Source organism: Dendrobates tinctorius, unplaced genomic scaffold (assembly GCF_039654945.1).
Source record: "Dendrobates tinctorius isolate UK_male_01 unplaced genomic scaffold, ASM3965494v1 ptg000219l, whole genome shotgun sequence".
Taxonomy (NCBI): domain Eukaryota; kingdom Metazoa; phylum Chordata; class Amphibia; order Anura; family Dendrobatidae; genus Dendrobates; species Dendrobates tinctorius.
The window spans coordinates 5969628-5993965 of NW_027361886.1; the positions used below are offsets into that span (position 1 = coordinate 5969628).

At 43.2% G+C, this 24338-nt stretch overlaps 1 protein-coding gene across 6 annotated transcripts in view; it reads left to right on the forward strand.

The window, feature by feature from the left end:
- GATAD2A (GATA zinc finger domain containing 2A) overlaps positions 1 to 24338 on the forward strand; it is a 116768-nt gene that overhangs the window by 54921 nt on the left and 37509 nt on the right. For all 6 annotated transcript variants that reach the window (XM_073555142.1, XM_073555141.1, XM_073555138.1 and 3 more), the window contains exons 2-3: positions 7801 to 8054; positions 14842 to 14965. In XM_073555142.1, coding sequence (XP_073411243.1) covers positions 7801 to 8054; positions 14842 to 14965 — 378 coding nt within the window. The remainder of the gene's footprint in view (positions 1 to 7800; positions 8055 to 14841; positions 14966 to 24338) is intronic.

The window sequence follows — 24338 nt, forward strand, 5'->3', positions numbered from 1 at the left end:
GTTTAACTCAAAACTGAAAATAAAGATTAATGATATGCTCATGCTCCGTGGTGGCCTAATGCAGACTCTATATAACCCAAGCAAGATGACGCCTGCGCAGTAGCATCTATCGGCAATCTGAAATAGGGGGCAGGTCAGTGAGGCAGCAGTGACCTGTCAGCAGTCTGCATTATGAATATCTAATCCGAGCATCACATACATGATCCCCCTCCTTAGGACATGAGCATATCATTAACTAAAAACTAATAAAGATTAAACAACAACCGCAAGACGGATTTAATCAACCAAGGTATCCTTTTTAGGGCTCATACTCACATGCAAGAATCTCGGACCGGAGTGTGCAGCTGCATGTATTTCTATACAGCTGAACGCTCCGATCCGAGTGTCGGCGGCAGTGCCGGGTATTGACATGCGAGACTCGTCTGAGTTTCTCGCATGTGAGTATGATCCCTAATCAGTATAATGGCACTGACCTGACGGTGTCTGTAGGTTACTGTGCACAATCCTGCTGACAGGTTCCCTTTAACATCAGATATGCCATTTTTTAAATCAGGTTGTTCCACATATACCGAAGATGTGAAAAATAAATGAATATCAAGAGGTCATGATTAAGCAACTAACTAATGGTTGTGATCGGTACAGAGGATTCTCATTTATCTGTTTATGAACTCTCCTTTAACTTATTTAGAGAATTCTCCAGTTTCTTAAGGCTGGTTTTCACATTTGCGTTTTTTAGCGCTGGAAAAAAACGCACACCTGCGCATGCGTTTTTTCCCCTATATTTAACATGGGTGCGCATACCTGCGCGCTGGTAAGCGCATGTATGCGATTTTCATGCGCTGCGTTTTTTTGGGGTGTGCGTTGGGATTTTCCAGACGCAGCATGTTGCATTTTTTGGCCCTGCAAAAAAGCGCATGCGCACATATGCGCACGTTTTGCGCTAAAAATGGCCATTATAGCCTATGGATGCGCATATGTGCGCACTGGCATGCTCATGTATGCGTTTTTTTGCATATGCGTTTTTTTTTTAAAACCATGGAATTTAGGGGTTTGGGTTAGAGTTAGGGTTAGTTAAGGGGGTTTAGGGTTAGGGTTATGGTCAGGGTTAGGGTTGGGGTTTGGGTCAGGGTTAGGGTTAAGTATGGTTTTGTTAAGGATTAGGGTCATGGTTAGGGTCAGGATTAGGGTTAAGTATGGTTTTGTTAAGGGTTAGGGTTAGGGTTAGGGTCAGGGTTAGGGTTAGGGTTAGGGTCAGGGTTAGGGTCAGGATTAGGGTTAAGTATGGTTTTGTTAAGGATTAGGGTCATGGTTAGGGTCAGGATTAGGGTCAGGGTTAGGGTCAGGGTTAGGGTCAGGGTTAGGGTCAGGATTAGGGTTAAGTATGGTTTTGTTAAGGATTAGGGTCAGGGTTAGGGTCAGGATTAGGGTTAGTATGGTTTTGTTAAGGGTTAGGGTTAGGGTCAGGGTTAGGGTCAGGATTAGGGTTAAGTATGGTTTGGTTAAGGGTTAGGGTCAGGGTCAGGGTTAGGGTTAGGGTTAGGGTCAGGGTTAGGGTTAAGTATGGTTTTGTTAAGGGTTAGGGTCAGGGTTAGGGTTAGGGTTAGTTAGGGTTTAGGGTTTGGGTTAGGGTTAAGTATGATTTGGTTAAGGGTTAGGGTCAGGGTTAGGGTCAGGGTTAGGGTTAGGGTCAGGGTTAGGGTTAGTAAAGTCATGGTTTGGGTAGTGTGAGGGGCCACCTAAAAATGTTGGAAAAAAACGCAAACGCGCTAAAAACGCATACAAACGCATAAAAACGCTGCGTTTTTTTCATGCATGCTCATAAAAATGCTTGAAAAAAACGCAGCAGTTGTATGCTTATGTATGCGTTTTTTCAATGCGTTTTTTTGCGGGAAAAACGCGCTGCAAAAAAAAGCAAGTGTGAAACTAGCCTAACATGGCGCCATAAAAAGTATCTCCAAAAATACAGTATGGGTTTCCTCCCACTTATTCCTTGAAACAGGTCATAATATTCGCGCTCAAGGCCAACAGTTAACTATTGAGTTGACAAAGGTGTTTCTCCATTTAAAAAAAATAAGTGGAAACCCTAGGGCGCCACATACATTTTTCCATGATTTGTGGTGGTTGTGCCACATGTACAGGGTAAAGTCCATAGAACAATGTGCTGCTCTTAAGAGCTGTACATGGCAATTTGTGGTAAATCTGCAGTAAATGCACTGGCTAATTGCTGCAGTGTTTTGTAGTGTGCTTTGTGTCTTTTTTTTTTTTTTTTTTACATGTGTTTATTTTATACTGTCCTGCATTAAAACGAGAATTAACTTCCTGGGAAGGGTCCACATGTCTAGAAGGGCTTCAGCTGGAGTGTGAAGGGAGGGGAAACCCCCCCCCCCCACAAAGTCTCAAAATGCCAAATGTGCTGTGGGCTTATTTATTTTTCGCGTCACCTAAGCTCTAGTGTTTGTTTTTGTTTTTTTTGTTTTTTTTGCACCAGTTTACCACAAAAAAATCAGGCCCCACTCCGTTCCATCAACAGTGAAATAAAAAGGTTATGGGTCTAATTTTGATAAAATCTCATTGACCTGGACAGTCGGATATCCGGATCAGTTTGCCTGATGGTGAAAGCCCTAAAAAACAATAGCGTTACTTCATTTTTATTTTTCATCATTTCATTCCACTTGGAATTTTTTTCCCCATTTTTCTGTGCATTTTGCAGCAAAATGAATCGTGTTATTTAAAGCTACAGCTGGATCCACTCTCATAAATCTTAATGGGAAAATGGTGATTACCCCTTGGAAGAAGGTGAGTAAAATGAAATATTCCATTGTTCTTAAAGGATTAAACAGTGGAAACCTTTATTTTACATGTTTTACCTGTAATAACGTGCCCAAAATCTCTGAAATTTTCTGTAAAATTATGTGCGCTTTTCTGTTTGCAAGCGTGCATTGTACTTAATCATATACCTGTCCTCATCAAAAGCCTCCTGGAGTAGAATGACAGTGTGTGCTATCTTTCTTTGTCCATGTCCCAGAAAAACACGCTGGCGAAGGGTTGTGCTATAATTTACACCGATTTTAAATGTAATTTGTTGGGTTTTGTAAGAACAATAAGTGATGAGTGGCAATGTGCCTTGCAGCTACTGATCACAGAGCGTCCAAAAAACATTGGCAAAACTGCAGTAATCTCTGGCAAATCTCGGTGACCAAGCGAGTGGTGTTCCCTGCTCATCCATTCACTCATGGTCACCACGGGCCATACCGTCTGTAGGGTTTGGATCCACCAGACCCTAATGGAGATAAGCCCCCACCAGTGGTAACATTGGAAAAACTGCACTGTCCGATCCTTGCTTTCTTGCACTCCATTGCTGTTAGTTGGGACACTCCTTTGCATCGTTTCTGCCATTCCTATAATAATAATAATAATAAATTTTATTTTTATACCGCCGACATATTCCGCAGCACTTTACATTTCAGAGGGGATTTGTACAGACAATAGACATTACAGCATAACAATAATCACATACAGTAGATTATAACAAATAGCAAGAGGAGTGAGGGCCCTGCTCGCAAGCTTACAGTCTATGAGGAAAGAGGTAGACACGAAAGGTGGGTGGTAACAGTTGCTCTGATTGTATGGACCAGCCATAATGTTAAGTGTGTAACAGTACAGACACAGAGGGCTAATGGATGCATAAAGCATGTGGGAACATGATGCTGGGAACCTGGTTATGGTAAAACTTTTGGCTCTGCCACACAGGGATAGGTTAGGTTAATGTGTTGAGGCGATAGGCCAGTCTGAATAAATGCGTTTTCAGGACACGCTTAAAATTGTGGGGATTGGGGACTAATCGTATTGACCTGGGAAGTGCATTCCAAAGAATTGGCGCGGCACGTGTAACGTCTTGGAGACGGGAGTGGGAGGTTCTGACTATTGAGGATACTAACCTCAGGTCATCAGCAGAACGGAGGGCGCGGGTAGGGTGGTATACTGAAACAAGGGAGGAGATGTAGGGTGGTGCTGAGCCATGGAGGGCTTTGTGGGTGAGGGTAATAAGTTTATACTGAATTCTGGAGTGGATGGGTAGCCAGTGTAATGACTGGCACAAGGTAGAGGCATCGGTGTAACGATTGGTGAGGAATATGATCCTGGCTGCAGCATTCAAGACAGATTGGAGAGGGGAGAGTTTGGTAAGAGGGAGACCGATTAGAAGAGAGTTACAATAGTCGAGACGAGAATGAATAAGAGAAACAGTAAGAGTTTTTGCAGAGTCAAAAGTAAGAAAAGGTCGTGTTTATAGGTACCGTACGTAAGAGTAAATTTCTACACAGATTTGTTGTAGATGTCATGTAAGATTATGGTACAACTTGGATGTGGATTTCTTCAAGTCCCATTCAGATCAGAATCCTGCTGGATGTGAATAAGTGGCTCATATCTGCCCCATCTCATGCAGTGTTTTGTGAGACCCTTATGTCTTATCTCCTGTCTGTGAGGTGCATTTTTCCTGTGTGCTGAGTAGGGATTCTCCTCCAGTAGTGCGTCTAATGATTATGCTAGTACGGCACGAGCTGTGGATGTGACCTTACAATCTCAATCAAGCCTTTTCCCCCTCCTTCGTGAGACATTTACATGCATTTAAGAGGCTTTCCTTCATGTGAGAGAAATGCAGGAACTTTTGCAGTTGAACACTTTACTTCCTTTTCAGGCTGATTGCTGGAGGCGAAGGGTTAACGACTTCCATTTTACTCTGTAACACCGTTAATGGACATATCAGTGAATGACACTAAAATGGCAGAGCTTAACCCATTGCGCTCAGGCAGACAGCTGTAAGCTGGCCGATCCTCAAGCGCTGCTGTGTTGTTGCGTCCCTCTTCGTCTCGCTGCTCCCACTGCTGGCTTCACACTGCAAATTCCTCTCACTTTGCAATGTGTGTGTGTAGGTTTTCTTTCTCCTGCTGTCTGCAACAGCACTATTGTTTTTCTGCATCTTTGTTGTGTGTTGGGGGTTTTTATGAAAAATACACACCAGAAAGGATACCAATTACATTTTCATAAAATGCAAAGCTACCTTGATGCTCCTACTTGTGAGGATGTCAAGTACGTCAGGTAAAATGCCTAGCTGTGGTAGCACATGGGTAGTTTGTACAGTGCCACCAGTATATGCTGCAAAATAGATTATTTGGCCTAGTCTTCTGGCAGATGTAATTTTGTCCCCCCTCAATGTTGATTTTTTTTTTTTTTTTAATTTTTAACTGTTCAGGAGTCTAGGGAAGCTGGGTACACTTAACGTCACTGCTATTGACACTTAGACAAGGTGGATATAAGAGACCTATTGTGAATTGTGCTGTATTACAAGATATTAAGGGCAGGCTGTTCAGGTCAGTAACCTCTTAGTAACCCGTTCAGTGCTGTGAAGTGTACGTTTAGATGAAGTACATTGCTTTGTTCAGCATTTCTAGCGCTCTCCAGACCACATACAATTTTTCTAGAGTACAACTCATGTTAGAAATGTCTTCACTCATCTTGTATGTACTTGGTTATATTGAAGTGAACTGATGGCATTTAGTCACTGCCTGTGTGGAGGGGTGTATTAGCCCATACAGTAAAAGACCAAGATCTAGGGGCTGTTAACTCTTTCAGTAATCAATATTGCACAGTAAAGCGCTTGTGTGATCCTACAGGTGTTTTTCACATTATCATAAAACCATTGTTTGGTAATTGTCATTTGAGGGCACTAAAAAATCTCTCAATGGCTAGTGCAATTTTTGACTCCTTTTGTCATTAGTGGAACTGTTACAGGAGTCCACTACCCTAACCTGGACAGACAAGATCAGTTTCACATTGTGGTTTGTAGTGTTGAAGCGCATGGTTCAAGGTGCAATGCAAAAAACAGGGCAATATGCAGTAAATTGGCCAACAATTTTGTCCCCATAGCATTCTAGTGCTATATATACAGGCAGCTCTAAAGCACAATTGTGTCCTACAAATTAGTGGGAATCTTGTGTTGCTTTTAGCAATTGCAAACTAAGCTGTGTTATGTGTTGTGTTTTTTTTTTTTTTTTTTTAAGTCCCATCCTTGACATTCTTCATTCACAGTACCTGCAACATGAGTTGGGGGACCTGTGCCTGTTAAAAATTTTTTTTTTCTTTTTATGGGCATGCTCACACTGAGGCCCCAACTGCTCAAGATCGGTGTAATTCACACCAGTATTGAATTGACAAGGGGCCGTGTTGGAGCCCAGAGGCGCAAGCCTCACCTTATTCATGCTGTCCAAACTGTGGGCCGCATAAGTCAGCCTGGCTGCACAATTTTGTAGCCTCGTATGTTTCTCTCTGAAACGCTCCAACACTTCAGAGAAAATATCTTTTTGTAGATCCATTCATTCTATGGTTTGGGTAGCATGAATCAGTTGACAGCTTCCATTTTAATGCGTTCTTTTTAAGGTTTACTGTAGCCCAAGAGATTTTCTGGTGTATAAATAAAGATTTAGCTATAAATGAAGTCTATAACTTTCTAGCCTTTAAAAAGGGTTTCCTCACCCTTTTTAGATGCAGGATTGCTGTCCATGAAGGAGCTCATTCCCGTGTACATGTAGTCCCCTAGTCTGCTCTCATCTGATACTATGGGATCCAGTCTAGGGAATGATGTGCTGCAAACTGCCCAGGATATGTGTTCTACTCCCTATATACATGGTTGCTGCCTGCGTTCTCATTCACCGACTACAAATATTATCAAGAATGATGGTGAGGTATTGAAATACAAAATGTATTAAATTGGTGAACTCCTTTAAATTTTCTTTTGTACCGAAGCAAAACAAAATGTTCCTCCTGGACTGGAATGAGCTTATAGAAGGCTCATTCATTTTCTTGATTCCTGCTGTTGAATATAGCAAATAAGGTCCCCTATGTCACCAGATAATGAGCTCTAGAGGCCACGAGGCCATACTTGGAACTTGACCGGAGAGTTGAGCTCCCCATCTCAGCCTTTCAGCGTTTGTTACATGGTGCTTGCTGCCAGTGAGCTGATGATTGGCACACAGGTTATACTCTGCAGTTCCTATTTTGTCATGGCTCATTAATATGGTTAATGAACGAATCAAACTGATCAATGTGGTATTCTCTCACTTAAGAATAATGCTCCTTTGGACAGTACAGGAATGCCAGAAGTGGCAGACCTTGAAGATGGGGGGGGGGGGGGAAGCAATTGGGAGGCGAATGTCACTGCAAGGGGTTAACGTCACTTGCAGCGTTGTCTGGAACCAGTTTAGGCCGGTTTTCCAGAAAGTGCTATTGTGTCTCCAGCAGCATCCTGGGAAAATTAAAGAGGTCACGTGGGGACTTGATGTCACAACGAAATGCCACCTGGGGTTTGTCATCACCTTCTCACAAGTATATTAAATCCAAATCTAGAATTTGCAGTGAGAAGTGTGGAGTCCAGTGTTGTACACAGTCTGTGAGCTGTAAGATGCCTGCAGATAATTGTTGGTTCATACCTCTGGCAAGGATGAGCACTATTATCTAACTCGTGCTGGTCACAAACACTCTGTTGTCTGCCTTCCCCAGCACACAATTTTAGTGTAGATCATTACACACACCCGGTGCAGTTTCAAATCTGTGTCTCGGGTCACCTCTTGCTCATACGGGCTGGATGTTTTATATACTTTCACAGTCGAGCTGTAATTTTCTGGGGCACTTTGCAGATATTTGGAAACAAGGTGTCAGATTATTCAGATGTTGGTGATTAATCGGTTTGACTGCAGTTACATGACAGTGTTGACTCTTAAAGAATCATTGATTTGTATGTTTCAGTCCAACGATATGGCGGATGAAGCATGCCGGACACGGAGTCAAAAAAGGGCGCTGGAGAGAGAGGTGACACAGAATGACGTCGACAGCAAGAAGTTAAAACTGGAGAAAGGACTGTTGGATGGGGAGCTTGTGATGAAAGCAGAATCTGGGTCTGGCAAGATGCCTGAACTTCTGAAAACTGGGGAGGTGAAGGCCACTATCAAAGTGGAGGTACCGACGGGCGAAGAGCCAGTGGATATGAGCACCTCAAAGAAGTGAGTTCAATTTGGCGCATCAATGTTTTCAGCCATTTGTGTTTTTCTTAATTCCATATTTTTGTCTTGTATGTCACAAAGGCATATGTATAAAATAATGTGAGGTAGGTTTGGCCTATGTATCAATATGGCTGTCCTACATAGAAAATAACCAACAGGATGCCCGAAGGGTAGGAAAACTTTGAAATGGCAAGGAGCACCTTCACCTCCTTGTTTTGTGCTGTGTTCTGGATCAGTGTTAAAGGGAACCTGTCGGCAGGATTGTGCACAGTAACCTACAGACAGTGTCAGGTCGGCGCCATTATACTTATTAAATGATACCTTGGTTGATGAAATCTATCTTGTTTGTTGTGTAATCTTTATTTTCAGTTTTGTGTTAATGGTATCCTAGCGAGGCGGCCTGTGGGGGGGGGGGGTCTTCATGTGGTGCTCTGATTAGCTATTCATAATGCAGACTGCTGACAGGTCACTGAGCCCTCACTGACCTGCCCCCTAGTTTACATAATGAATATTTACAAATACATATTGGGGGAAAAGACCCTTGCGCAGGCAGGCGCCAGCCGTGGCTCCTTTGCTGCAGCATAATCGCATGTGTACTGTGTTTATAATTAATATGGTTGAGGTTATCCCGATAAAAAAATAAAATCCATTTGACAAATGGCGCACGCACAGTAGCACCTGTTGGTGTGTGTGTATATAGAGGTGAGATCCAATAGCTGCGCAAGCGTGGCGGGTGCCATTTTCAAATGGATTTATTTATTTATTTTTTTTTTTTTAACCATCAGGATAACCCCAACCATATTAATTATAAACACAGTACACATGTGATTTATGCTGCAGCACAGGTGTCATGGCTGGCACCTGCCTGCAAAACGGTGTTTTTTTTCTTTTTTTTTTTTTTCTCCCTTCAGTGTGTACAGGTATTCATTATGTAAACTAGGGGGCAGGTCCGTGAGGGATCAGTGACCTGTCAGCAGTCTACAATATGAATACCTAAACACAAACAGAGCACAGAATGACAATTGTGCAGAAATATCCTGCAGTAAAACATACACTCACTGGCCACTTTATTAGGTACACCATGCTAGTAAGGGGTTGGACCCCCTTTTGCCTTCAGAACTGCCTCAATTCTTCGTGGCAGAGATTCAACAAGGTGCTGGAAGCATTCCTCAGAGATTTTGGACCATATTGACATGATGGCATCACACAGTTGGCGCAGATTTGTCGGCTGCACATCCCTGATGCGAATCTCCCGTTCCACCACATCCCAAAGATGCTCTATTGGATTGAGATCTGGTGACTGAGGAGGCCATTTGAGTACAGTGAACTCATTGTCATGTTCAAGAAACCAATCTGAGATGATTCGAGCTTTATGACATGGCGCATTATCCTGCTGAAAGTAGCCATCAGATGTTGGGTACATTGTGGTCATAAAGGGATGGACATGGTCAGCAACAATACTCAGGTAGGCTGTGGCGTTGCAACGATGCTCAATTGGTACCAAGGGGCCCAAAGAGTGCCAAGAAAAAATTCCCCACACCATGACACCACCACCACCAGCCTGAACCGTTGATACAAGGCAGGATGGATCCATGCTTTCATGTTGTTTACGCCAAATTCTGACCCTACCATCCGAATGTCGCAGCAGAAATCGAGACTCATCAGACCAGGCAACGTTTTTCCAATCTTCTACTGTCCAATTTCGATGAGCTTGTGCAAATTGTAGCCTCAGTTTCCTGTTCTTAGCTGAGAGGAGTGGTACCCAGTGTGGTCTTCTGCTGCTGTAGCCCATCTGCCTCAAAGTTCGACGCACTGTGCGTTGAGATGCTCTTCTGCCTACCTTGGTTGTAACGGGTGGCAATTTGAGTCACTGTTGCCTTTCTATCAGCTCGAACCAGTCTGCCCATTCTCCTCTGACCTCTGGCATCAACAAGGCATTTCCGGCCACAGAACTGCCGCTCACTGGATTTTTTTTCTTTTTCGGACCATTCTCTGTAAACCCTAGAGATGGTTGTGCGTGAAAATCCCAGTAGATCAGCAGTTTCTGAAATACTCAGACCAGCCCTTCTGGCACCAACAATCATGCCACGTTCAAAGGCACTCAAATCACCTTTCTTCCCCATACTGATGCTCGGTTTGAACTGCAGGAGATTGTCTTGACCATGTCTACATGCCTAAATGCACTGAGTTGCCGCCATGTGATTGGCTGATTAGAAATTAAGTCTTAACACACAGTTGGACAGGTGTACCTAATAAAGTGGCCAGTGAGTGTATAACAGTAGTCAGCAAGTGCTGATAAAAAGATAACAAATACAGGGTATTTAGTCGATATACATTTTTTAAAAAAAAAACTTACCAAGCTGCTCCACCGCATCAAGGTAACCCCTATTGAAGCATGGATCTACACTCGCAGGGCCAGATTTACCACCAGAACTCTGGGGCCCTGTCTTTGTCGGCGTGGCCGTTGAATCCTGGATTTTAGCACAGGGCTGGGTTCTCTCACGACGTGATTTCCACCATGATTAGTGCTAGGAAGTCTGTGTCCATGTGCATTTATCACCGCACCTGGAAAACCTTTTTGTGGTACAAGGACCATGGTCGATCACCTCTGGTGTTTTTTCCATTCTGGCCATATTGGAATTCCTTCAATCTTTATTAAATTCAGGCCTCGCGTTTAGCTCGCTCAAGGGCCAAATTTTGGCCTTGTCAGTGCTTTTCCAACACAAAATTGCCACCAAACTTCAGGTCAAGACGTTCATTCAGATAGTTTCCCATGTGGCGCCTCCTTATAGAAGGCCATTGGAATCATGGGACCTTAACCTGGTTCTCAGGGCCTTACAGGAGGCTCCTTTCGAACTGTTGCATGACATGTCACTGTCCTTCCTCTCTTGGAAGGTGGTCTTTCTAGTGGCAGTTACGTCAATCAGACGAGTTTTGTAATTGGCAGCCCTGTCCTACCGTTCTCCGTTCCTGAATTGTCATCAGGAAAAAGTATTTCTCAGAACGTCCCCGTCCTTCCTGCCCAAGTTAGTTTCCTCTTTCCATCTCAACGAGGAAATTGTTTTGCCTTTCTTTTTGTCTGGCGCCAGTCCATCATACTGAGAGCCCTCCACACCCTGGATGTGGTTAGGGCGCTGAGACAGTACATCTCGCGGACGGCTCCCTTCCTCAAGTCAGATGGCCCTGTTCATGCTTCCAGAGGGGCATAGGAAGGGTCTAGCCATGGCAAAAGCAACGCTAGCCAGGTGGATTCGCTTGGCGATTCAGGAGTCCTGCCGTATCAGGAATGCGCCTGTCCCAGTGGGGGATTAAGGCGCTCTCTACCCGGTCAGTGGGCGCCTCTTCGGCCATTCGGCACCAGGCCTCGGCAGAACAGTTCTGCAAGGCTGCGACTTGGTCCAGTCTGCATACTTTTTACAAAACATAACCAAATTCATTCTCAGGCCTGTCTGCAAGGCTGCGACTTGATTCAGCCTGCATACCTTTACAAACATTGCCTAATTCATCCTCAGGCCTCTGTGGATGCAGCTCTCGGCAGATGCAGCCTGCAATCGGCAGTACCTCTGTGTTGACTTAGTGGTACATGGGGTATTAGCAGTTGTATGCTCCCCACCCAGGGACTGCTTTAAGACGTCCCACTGTCTCTGTCCCCCAATGAGGCGTAGGAGAAATAGAGATTTTTGTGTACTTGGACTTAGCACTTGGACTTTAGCACTTGGACAAATGTTATTGAATGGGGCAGTGCTGAGGTCAGATATTTTTTCACTGACAATCAGTAAAATTGGGATTTTTGTGTACTCACCGTAAAATCCTTTTCTCCGAGCCAATCATTGGGGGATGCAGCACCCACCCTGTTTAGCCTATCGGCTCACTGTAGCATTCTTAGGCTTTGACTTATGGTTATTATTGACTGTTTATGCTCCTGCTTTTTTCACCGAACTGGGGAGGTCTCGGCCAGCGAGAGGGTTTATACTGCAGGGGAGGAGCTAACTTTTTTTCTGGTTTACTTAGTGTCCACCTAGTGGCCAGCAGCATAACACCCACTGTCTGTGTCCCCCAATGATTGGCTCGGAGAAAAGGATTTTACGGTGAGTACACAAAAATCCCTATTTTACTGATTGTCAGTGAAAAAATATCTGACCTCAGCACTGCCCCATTCTATAACATTTGTCCAAGTGCTATCTGATTATGACATCAAATAGCATTCATCCGAGATGTATAAGCTCATGTGAGAGAGCCCTAAGAGCGAGTTTTTTTTCTGCATGTGACTTCATTTCAGCCCAGACTACCACTTTAACATGTATAATATTTATCGTAGCTATATCTTATGAGATGTTGGTTTGCTGTGCTTGTTGGGTAGGTTGAGAAGGTTTAGTTTTGACTGGGCAAGTTAGGCGTTTTAGAACTACTTAAAAATGAAAGGGGTCTTATTTAGGTGGAAATCAGGAGGCACTGTGACGACTGTGGAAGTAGATTGGAGAGGGCAGAAGTCTTTAAAGGCTGAAAACTAGCCACACGTGAGAACTGTTGGCTGAACAGCCGTTTGGCAGACTTTCTCCCAACTCCCCATACACAAGGATGGAGCGGGGAATAAATGCTCAGAGAAGGTCCTTGGTTGAGGGGGCAGCAGCTAACATTATTTAGGTACCCTAAACTTCAGAAGCCAATATTCCTGCAGCAGAGACATGAAATAGGAAAAAAATAGCCAATTTTAACAAACCAAAAGTGGTCAAATATCCTCTGGCTGGGGTGCAAATGCTTTGAGACTTAATTTGTCAAGTATCAGTTAAGTGATACTTTCCTTTGCTGATTTTACCCAGAAACACTGCCCATAAATAAATGGTAAAAACAAAACTCTGCTGTGGCTACTACATGCTGCTTCTTAAGTGTTATAACCAAAGTTGTATGCCGCAAATTTAATACACTAAAAAGTAAAAACGCAGATATGCCAAGCATAAACTTAGTAATTTTTATGCGTTTTGAGCGAAGTTAGCATAGGGAAATCGGATGGCATCCATTGCATTTATATGGGTTTTACTGCCATCTAGTGGCAGCTGTAACAAATATCACCCAAGCAATTGTTCTTTCAGATCATTTTCAGTTACTTTATGCATCCTTATTTCCTTGAATTGACACTGTTTTGCAATAGTTTTGACCACTTCTTTTTTTTTTTTTTTTTTTTTTTTTTACTATGGCATTTAAGTTTTTTTTTTTTTTTTTTTTCCCCCTCCACGCAGCATGCTACCTCTGGCCTTACCCGAAGACGTGCCATACATCTGTAGAGTATTAGATATGATTTAACCCCTTAGCTATCACTATATGGAGTGGGCTCACAAGCTACATTACATAGCCGGCACCTGAGTAAAGGCCAGTTTCACACAAGTTTAATTTTTTTTTTCTCCGTTTGCTGGACCCATTTTTGGTCTGTCCATTTTCACAATCCTCGTTGCTTCTGTTCTTCTCATCTGAAATGTCTTAGCTGCCCCTGACTTTAAAAACAGGAAATACATATACAGTACATTGATATCTGTGTGCCTGAAAACATGGAAAAAGGCACATACAACAGCTCACTTTAAAAAAAAAAAAAAGTTAGAGCCCTTACTAGCTCTAATTGCATCAGTTAAAATTTTTTAATGCTGCCATCAATTCAGAGCTTATCACGCACTCACCAAGAACAAATGGTGCCAATGGGTTGCAATGGCAGCTGAGGGCCTTCTCAAGACCTTGGTGTCTGGCTGTACTTCACAGCCAATCATTTTACACTGTGATCAAGAGATTGCCTGTTCAAGATCCTGGGCTATTAAAACATGCAATAAGAAAAACACTTTTTAAATATTTGTTTTTTAAATCCCCACCCCACCTTCTCTGTTGAAGTGTAAATGGCAAAATGTGTCCAAGTGCCCAAAAATTATATATACTTATAGTTTGGGCGAGTAACCATGAGCCAATATCAAATATTTATCCCATACCCAAGTGAACAACTAAATGAAAAAAACAAAGCACCAGAATTTGCATTTTTCAGACCCCTCCACACCATGCCAGAAATGATTAAAATGTCATGTATCAATTGAAATGTGGACAAGTGCTGACACTTCTGCAACAGGAAAATTTAGTTATGGACCTCAGTAAATGGTGACACCTATTTATTTTTTTTTTAATTATTATTTCTTTTGAATATATTCTATTATATCTTTTGCCAGCTACTCCATGCTGGGCAGAATTTGACCAGGCATTGTCTTTCAATGAGATTAGCACTCATGGGGTAAGGTATTTTTTTCTGGACTTTTTTTTTCTCTCCTATTTTAGGTTATACATCTTTAGATCTGACAAGCTTTAGGATCATTTAAAAATGTATATGTATAAAATAGAATAGAGCTGATTATATTGGTTACAATAACACAATACCCTGGCAGAGACATTCAAGATAACTGAGCACACAGTGTCACATTTTATGCTTTGGCCTCCTTTCCAGTAGTGTCGGGGTCAGCCTTTTATTTAGGTGGACAAAGAAGTCTTGTAGACTATGCTTTAGATGGAGACCTTGACATAGTGCTCGTCATAGAGCACTGTAAAAATGTGAACCTAGCCTGCGTGATACCTGGTATAACCTGTTTTTGTTTTTAGTTCAGCAATTAGAGAAGCAAAACCCTGGTGCTCTCTTACACTATATACACTGTAAAGCAAATAGGTTTCAATACCTGAGTGTTGGTTATGATGGTATGCTGAATCATCACTTTGAATGTTTTTTGGTATAAATACTAATGTAAAGTTATTTTCTTTTGCTTAGTGAAGTGAAGAGAGAAAAGAGGGTCCCCTCTCCAGATGTGATAGTTTTGTCTGATAATGAACCTTCAAGTCCACGGATGAATGGTTTAACAAAGGCACATGAGCCCACTTCTGAAACTTTTTTGGTAAGATCATGACCATTTGTATTGTTCCCAGTTTCCATTCATTCGTTGGCTTTTATATAATTATTTTGATGTGAGATCATTGTTTTTAATTCACTGTAGTTTAAAGAGGACCTGTTACTGAAGTTCCAAATTGTTTGCTCTTATTTTATTCTGGCTTCACTGCGGAATATTGCTTTTTTTTTTTTTTTTTTTTTTTTTTTTTTTTTTTTAATTTTTGGATGCGCTATATATTTCCAGGGAGGTGCTGCTTTTTATTTAGTACTAAATTTATCATCTTTACATGGGGGTGTTGCTGAGTGAACTTTACAGGGCAAGCTAAAGCATGCCCCCAGAAATCGGGACACCCCTTGTGAAGACCGTATTCATGTTTTTTTACTTACTGCAGAGTAAAAAACATGAATACTTTAGAGCAATGGGAATAAGATGAGAGCAAAAAAGTCTACTTCTCACCTAATGACAGGTAATCTTCTACACCAGTGGTTCCCAAACTCCAGTCCTCGTTGACCCCAACAGGTCATGTTTTCAGGATTTCCATAGTGTTACACATGTGAGAGAATTCCTGATGCCTTGATGATACTTCCATCACCTGTGAAATACTTAGTAAATCCTCAAAACAGGACCTGTTGGGGTCTGCGAGGACTGGAGTTTGGGAACCACTGTTCTACACTATAGGTAAAAATGAGTGGATTTAAAGGGAGCCTGTTTAAATGATATAAAAAGTGTATCTACAACCATAGTAGTAATCTTCAGGTATTCTTTTCTGTAATATATATAGATGTGTAACTGGAAGTGCTGTTGCTAGGAGAAAATGAAATTCATGTTCTCCTTGAAGCTGCTCAATTATCATAATGGCTGTGACGTTAGTGCTCAGACAGCGATCATACTGTAATCACTCCCCATACTCCTTGATTGATGTACTGTTCTCTAGCGTCTGAGCAGGGGGATTGACTACACTGCTCTCGCTAAGTGTTCACATTCCAGCGCCGCCTCTATGACCAGCAAGCGGCTGCAGAGAGAATATAACTTAAATTTTCTCTGAAGCAGCACTTCCAAGTAAAAAGATCTATATTTAAAGGGAATCTAATGGCAGGTTTTTGCTATATAATTTGAGGGCAGCGTGATGTGTCGGTTAAGACTGATTTCAGTGTGTCAGGAGATTTTCACTATAGCACTGCTTCCTCATGTGTCCCTAGTCAACTCCTCTGTGTAACCCTGCCACTACTACTGATTGGCCGCTTTCTGTGTACACACTATATTGTCAGCAAGCGGTCGGTGGTGTTGGCGGGGTTATACAGAGCTTAGCATTTTGAACCCTGCTAAATCTGCAGCACAGTAAGTGACACATTGCTTGAATTTGAGTCTCTGTTCCTTTTACCATTTGGCTATTATATGATCTAGCAGAAACCTGTTTACAGATTCCATGTTAACACCATATCTACCAACAGATTTCCCTATATGACAGGTAAACCTAGTGACCTAGCCAATTTTGACCTTAATGACCAGGTCAAATTTTTTTAAATCTGACCAGTGTCACTTTGAGGTTATCGCTCTGGAACGCTTCAACGGAGACTGTTTTTTCTTGATATATTGTATTTCATGACACTGGTAAAATAAATTTATTCGATGTGACTTGCGTTTATTTGTGAAAATATCGGAAATTTTGCAAAAATTTTCTCAATTTTCAAACTTTTAATTCTTATGCCCTTTAAATTAAAGTTATGTTACACAAAATGGTTAATAACATTTCCCACATGTCTACTTTAAATCTGCATAATTTTTTAAACAATTGTTCTTTAGTTAGAAAGCTTAAAAGTTGATCAGCAATTTATAATTTTTTTTCTAACTTTCCAGCAAAATTTACAAAACCATTTTTATAGGGACTACATTTGAAGTGACTTTGAGGGACCCATATGACAGAAGATACTTAAGAGACACCATTTTAAAAACTTTTGAGCCCCTCAAGGTTCTCAAAACCACATTCAAGAAGTTTATTAACAATTCAGGTGTTTCACATGAACTGAAGCAATGTGGAAAGAAAAAAATGAACATCTTAACTTTTTTTTTTTTTTTTTCCCACCAAAATTTTACTTTAGCCCCAAATTTATTTTCACAATGGTAACAAAATAAAATAGACCCTAAAATTTGTTTTTCCATTTCTCCTGAATACGCAGATACCCCATATGTGGGGAAATACTACTGTTTGGGTACATGGAAGGAGCACCATTTGACTTTTTGAATGACAAATATCCTGGAATCATTAACAGACATCATGTCCCGTTTGGAGAGCCCCTTATGTGCTTGAACAATGGAAACCCCCCCAACAAGTGACCCCCATTGTGGAACCTAGACCCATCCAGGGAATGTATCTAGATGTGTGGTCAGCACCTTGAACCCCCAGGTGCAACAGAGAGTTTTAGAACTTAGCACTGTGAAAATAAATCGCATTTTACCCACAAAAATGGACCGCAAAATTTGTTGTGCAATTTCTCCGGAGTACGCATTTACCCCCTATGTGGAGGAAAACTACGGTTTGGGCGTGTGGCATGGTTCGGAAAAGGAGTGACATTTTAGAATGCATTTTTTGATAGCTTGGTCTGTGGGCTTCATGTCGTTTTTGACGAGCCCCTGATGTGCCTAAACAGTGGGAAAAAAACACAAGTTGCCCTATTTTGGAAACCACACCCCTCAAGGATTTTATCCGGGGGTATAGTAAGCATTTTGAATTCACAGGTGCTACACAAAATTTGATAACGTTAGTTGTCATATTGAAAAGTCTTATTTTTGTGAAGAAAGAAAAAATTTGGCCTCAAATTTTTAATTTTCTCAATGGATAATATGAGAAAACGAACCCCATAATTTGTTGTGCAATTTGTCCCAAATGCGAAACTAGACCCCTAAAGGAATTCATCTAGAAGTGCATTGAGTTTTTTGAACCCATAGGTGCCTCGTAGAGTTTTATAACATTGAAACGTGGAAATATGACAATTTAGTGGTAAAAATGTAATTTTTGTATTTGCTGCAAATAGGTCAGGTACACAAGTGTTAATAGATGAAACTAGACCCCAGAATTTATCGTGCAATTTCTCCCGAATACGGTGCTGCCCCCATATGTTGTCAGAAATTACTGTTAGGCTACATGTTATGGCTGAGAAGGAAGGAGAGCGATTTGGCTTTTGGAGCACAGATTTTGTTAGAATAGTTTATGGGCGACACTTGCAGAGCACCTAAGGTGCCAGAACAGCAGAAAAACCCCCCAAAGTGACCTTATAGTAGAAATTGCACCCCTATAAATTTGTCTACGGCTGCAGTGTTTTTCGTAACATCCATGCCACGCTTTTTTTTTTTTTTTTCTGGAGAATTTCAAATATGCCAGTTTAGTGCCCATAGATTCCGTCCCCATAAAGTGTAGCGCTCCCATACATTGTGCCCAGCCTGTGCTTCTGGGGATATGCACTGTAAATTTAAGTACCTTCTCTCCATTCCAATAATGCCTAACGTGGATGCTTACTGTGGTTTAGGCACAATGCGGCTCAGAAGGAGGGGGGCATTTGGATTTGGGAGCACAGAATTGACTGGATTTTATTTGAAGGGGGAGCCATGCTGCTTTTCCAGAGTCTTGTTCTACCAGTAATGTGGAAACCCCCCTATAGTTCCAGTGACAGATGACTGATCTGAGTGGGGGCTGGTTTTGTGTGGGATAAATTAGGGTTTTTATTGGTAACGTTTTGTGGTACATAATTTTCTATCACTTCCAGTATATGGCTGGGATCACATTTGTGTTATACACTGAGCATTTATGTCAAAAAATACTATTCAGATGAAACCCCTGACTGAACCACCCACCATATTGAGGCAGATGGAGACACTTCGTGCGTCTGCTCCGGTGGTGTGCAAAGATCTGTGGTCGCCTATACTTGTGATAAAAAGATGCCTAAAATGATGGGACACCACCGGAACACAGACCAGGCAGTCCAAAGGCTCCCTCTGCCTCATAATTGGTTCCATCCGGGGTTTGTCTGAATCGCGGTGTTGGGGAATTTAAACTGAAATCCTGACTTAAGTGCTCAGAGGAGAGAACAGGATAAATGTGAGTCGACTTATTCTGATTTTTTTTTTTTGTAGAATGAACAAAATAGACAGCCGTACAAGAAGTTATTAATTTTGTGTGGTATAAGTGATAAGGCGGGTTTATTCTTTGGATCGGTGCGATTACAGTGATACCAGATTTATATTGGTTTTTTTGTAACTTTTTTTTTTCACTTTTTTTTTGCTTAGTACCACTGTGGAACAAGTATAATTTTCAGTTTGATCACTGGCCTCATACACTGCTGTACTTGTGTACTGCAGTGCATGAGAATGTCAGTGTCTCACAGCCTGTGATACCCAGGCCACTATACCCTAGGGTCATCGCATGACTTCAGGGTACCATGATAACCACCGGGAGTTTTGTGACCCTTTTTCAACAACTTAAGTACTGCTGTTGCAATTGACAGCTTTATTTAAGGGGTTAATATGCCCCGGTCGACAGCAAAAACTGCAGGAATCGCTGCTGTCAGGCAGCACTATATTTATTTTTATTCCTCAAAGCCGTTAACCCCTTCCCGACCTTTGACGCCACGTAATCGTCATGAAAGTCGGTGCCAATCCGACCCATGACGCCTATGTGGCGTCATGAATTGATCGTCTCCTGCGGGTCGGGTGACCGGGGTCACTGAAAGGTCACCCGACCCGCAGGCGCAGGTACAAGACCCTTTGTACTTCACCCCCCCCGTGGCTACGATCGCTCTGATTGGCTGTTTCACTTTTAACAGCCAATCAGAGCGATTGTGGGTAAATAGAGAAACAAGTGGGCACCATCAGCTAATAATACAATAAGATGAACAGGTGGGATCTCCTATTTGCGTGCAAAAATGCAATAGTGTCACAGAGAAGAGAAAGTGCATGCAAAAACACAGGATCACCACAATGTATGGAAAAATATAACAAGAATTTTTATTACCAAACCAGAAAAAACAGATATTTTAATAACATTTAAAAAAGTCCAAAAGTACAGACATATTAGATCCAGAATAAGGAGTATAATATTCAAAGAGGTCTTCACTGGCTAAAGAATCTCATGTGGAACCAAATAATTGTATAATATCACAAAAGCTGCTAACAAATTGCAAATACATGATGTTATTTAAACTAAAAAACAAATTCCGACACAGGCATAATATCTAAAAAAATGGGGTATCATTGAAAGCTGCCTAAAGTCCCTGCATAAATAACACTGAGCCTGAATGCTCACCCAAAGGGATAAGTGGTATAAGGGAAAGGCAAAGATGGAACAGGATGCAAGCTGATACTTATCCTAAGGCCTGTTTCACACTTCCATTTTTGACTATCAGTCAAAATCTGCCGTTTTTTTGGCGGATCCGTTTTTTCCCCCATTTATTTGCATTACCGGCGGATCTTGACGGATGGCCATCCGGCGGATCCGTTTTTTTGCGGATCCGTTAATTTTTTTTTTTTTGCGTCCGCCGAGATGCCTGGACGGACCATGTAGCGGTGTGTTTTTTTTTTTTTTTGCTGCAGGATCTGCATTTTTATAGTGCGCATGCCTGGAGGAATTAAGTCAGCCGGAAATTTAACCCTGAAATCATTTCTGGCAGACAGAAAAAATTCTTCTTCTCTCTTTTTTTTCGCTCTTTTTCTCGCTTTTTTTCTCTTTTTTTTTCGCTCTTTTTCTTTTTTTCTCTTTTTTTTTTTTTTTCTTTTTTTTTTTTTTTCTCTGACACACAAAAAAATGAAGTGTGAAACAGGCCTAAGAAGTCAGTAAAGTTGTCCCATAGCATATATATATCTATTCATGTATCTATCCGGCACAGGTTTCTCAACATAACTCAGTCCATTCGGTTTATTGTGCAGCATAAACCATCAACAGCAACAGAAAGTTCATATCAAAACAGCATGGCGTCCATGACAGAGCTCCACTCTGTCAATCCTGTGGTCACACAGGCTTTGCTATGTCCGGTGCACTCAGGAAGGCAGACAGGTCAGCCAGACGAGACCTTCCATACGGACCAACCGGGTCCAAGCATTCACTCATGTGACCTACCCTGGTCACCTTATATGGTCTGCAGTGTCTTCAAGAACATGGTGGAAAACGAGGACTGCGCAGGCTCCCAGTCTGGCACCACAACACACGCAGAACAGGACCGCGCTGGACATGGGGAAGAAAGGTGAGTATAAATGTTTTTTTTGTTGTTTGTTTTTTTTAATCTGTACAGTTTACTAGGGGTGAGGGGGACCATGCATACCAGGATTGGGGGGGGGGGGAGAGGGGACCATGCATACCAGGATTGGGAGGGAGAGGGGACCATGCATACCAGGGATGGGGGGGGGAGAGGAGAGAGGGGACCATGCATACTAGGATTGGGGGGAGGGGGTGAGGGGACCATGCATACCAGGATTGGGGGGGGGGAGGGGAGAGAGGGGACCATGCATACCAGGGGGGGGGGGGGGGAGAGAGGGGACCATGCATACCGGGGGGGGGGGGGAAGAGAGGGGACCATGCATACCAGGGGGGGGGGGGAAGAGAGGGGACCATGCATACCAGGATGGGGGGAGGGGAGAGAGGGGACCATGCATACCAGGATTGGGGGAGGGGAGAGAGGGGACCATGCATACCAGGATTGGGGGAGGGGGTGAGGGGACCATGCATACTAGGATTGGGGGGAGGGGGTGAGGGGACCATGCATACCAGGATTGGGGGGGGGGGGAGGGGAGAGAGGGGACCATGCATACTAGGATTGGGGGGAGGGGGTGAGGGGACCATGCATACCAGGATTGGGGGGGGGGGAGGGGAGAGAGGGGACCATGCATACCAGGGGGGGGGGGGGAGAGAGGGGACCATGCATACCAGGATTGGGGGAGGGGAGAGAGGGGACCATGCATACCAGGATTGGGGGGGGGGGGAGAGAGGGGACCATGCATACTAGGATTGGGGGGAGGGGGTGAGGGGACCATGCATACTAGGATTGGGGGGAGGGGGTGAGGGGACCATGCATACCAGGATTGGGGGGGGGGAGGGGAGAGAGGGGACCATGCATACTAGGATTGGGGGGAGGGGGTGAGGGGACCATGCATACCAGGATTGGGGGGGGGGGGGGGGAGAGAGGGGACCATGCATACCAGGATTGGGGGGAGGGGGTGGGGGGAGGGGGTGAGGGGACCATGCATACTAGGATTGGGGGGAGGGGGTGAGGGGACCATGCATACTAGGATTGGGGGGAGGGGGTGAGGGGACCATGCATACTAGGATTGGGGGGAGGGGGTGAGGGGACCATGCATACTAGGATTGGGGGGAGGGGGTGAGGGGACCATGCATACTAGGATTGGGGGGAGGGGGTGAGGGGACCATGCATACCAGGATTGGGGGGAGGGGGTGGGGGGAGGGGGTGAGGGGACCATGCATACTAGGATTGGGGGGAGGGGGTGAGGGGACCATGCATACTAGGATTGGGGGGAGGGGGTGAGGGGACCATGCATACTAGGATTGGGGGGAGGGGGTGAGGGGACCATGCATACTAGGATTGGGGGGAGGGGGTGAGGGGACCATGCATACCAGGATTGGGGGGGGGGGGGGGGGGGGTGAGGGGACCACGCATACCATAATGGGGATGAGAGGGCCGTGCATACCAGGATAGGGATGAGGGGTGCAGCACATACCAGGATGGGAGACCATATACAGATAAAAAAAGCCCGCCACTCGGGTGTAGAATGGGTTCATGGCTAGTAATCATATAATGGGGAGGCAATATGTTAGTAGCAAAACTATAAACATAGAGACCATAGAAGGTCAAAACAACAATCAAGTATTAAATGACAAGTAGATTGGACCAATAATGCTTACTATAAGCTAGTAGCGGATGTTATATGTGTAGAGGAAATAGAATCAGAGGTTTAATAGTTGCATGTTGATCAAACCAACAAATCCTCCCTAGTGCTATTAATATGGGACCACAAGTAAAGGTGCCACATAATGCCACCTAAAACTGGGTGTATCTCTTAAACAATAATGCTATACAGCCACATATAACAATATAAGTAAAAAATCCAATAAATACATAATCTTTTCTTCATATTGTTCTTTAAAAATGTTGAGCTACAGCTGCCGATTTGTTTAATGTTGACTCTTGTCTCTGAAAAACCAAAAAAGGAGAGAGAGGAAAAAATTACTGAAAAGTAATAACAAAAAAGGGGAAAAAAAGCGAGGGAGCAGCTGCACATTGGGACCTATGAGGGAGACCCAAAAGATTTCTAGGTCTTCCTGTAGAAACCACCGTACAGCAACTCCTCATTGATGCTGCAAGGTGAAAGACAGCCCAGTTCGTAGATCCATCTAGCCTCTCGTCGGAGAAGCTCATCACTGATATTGCCAATCAGAGTGATTGTAATAGATTGTAATATTTCACCTATGAAATTTGGTGAAATTTTACAATCCAGCCACGGCAGATCCTGCAATATCATTGGCCATGGCTTTGACATCGATTTTTATTTTTCCATTAATGTTGGAGTTGGGGGGTTAGGGTTGGAGGGTTTCCACTATTTAGGCACATCAGGGGGTCTCCAAACGCGACATGGAACCACCATTGATTCCAGCCAATTTTGCGTTAAAAAGGTCAGAGTGCTCCCTCCATTCTGAGCCCCGACATGTGCTCAAACAGTGGTTTACCCCCACATATGGGGTACCAGCTTGCTCAGGACAAATTACACAACAACTTGTGGTCCAATTTCTCCTGTTAGCCTTGTGAAAACAAAAAATAGGAAAAAAAATGATTTTTTATTTTCACTGCTCTGCATTATAAACTTCTGTGAAGCACTTGGGGGTTCAGTGCTCACAACACATCTAGATTAGTTCCTTAAGGGGTCTAGTTTCCAAAATGGTGTCACGTGTGGGTTTTTTTCACTGTTTAGGCACACAGGGGCTCTCCAAACGCAGCATCGTGTCCGCTAATGATTGGAGCTAATTTTCCATTCAAAAAGTCAAATGGCGCTCCTTCCCTTCCGGGCCCTGCCGTGCGCCCAAACAGTGGCTTTTTTTGTGAAGTTTTTTTTTTTTTTTTTTTTAAAAGGATCAATTTGTGAAGCACCAGGGGTTTCAAAGTGTCAGCTATGCATCTAGATAAGTTCCTTGGGGGGGGGGGGGGGTCTAGATCCAAAATGGGGTCCCTTGTAGGGAAGCTCCAATGTTTAGGCACACGGGCTTTCCAAACGCGACATGGCAACCGCTAAATATTCCAGCATACATTCCATTCAAAAAGTCAAATGGCGCTCCTTCCCGTCTGAGCCCTGCCGTGCACCCAAACAGTGGTTTATGACCACATAT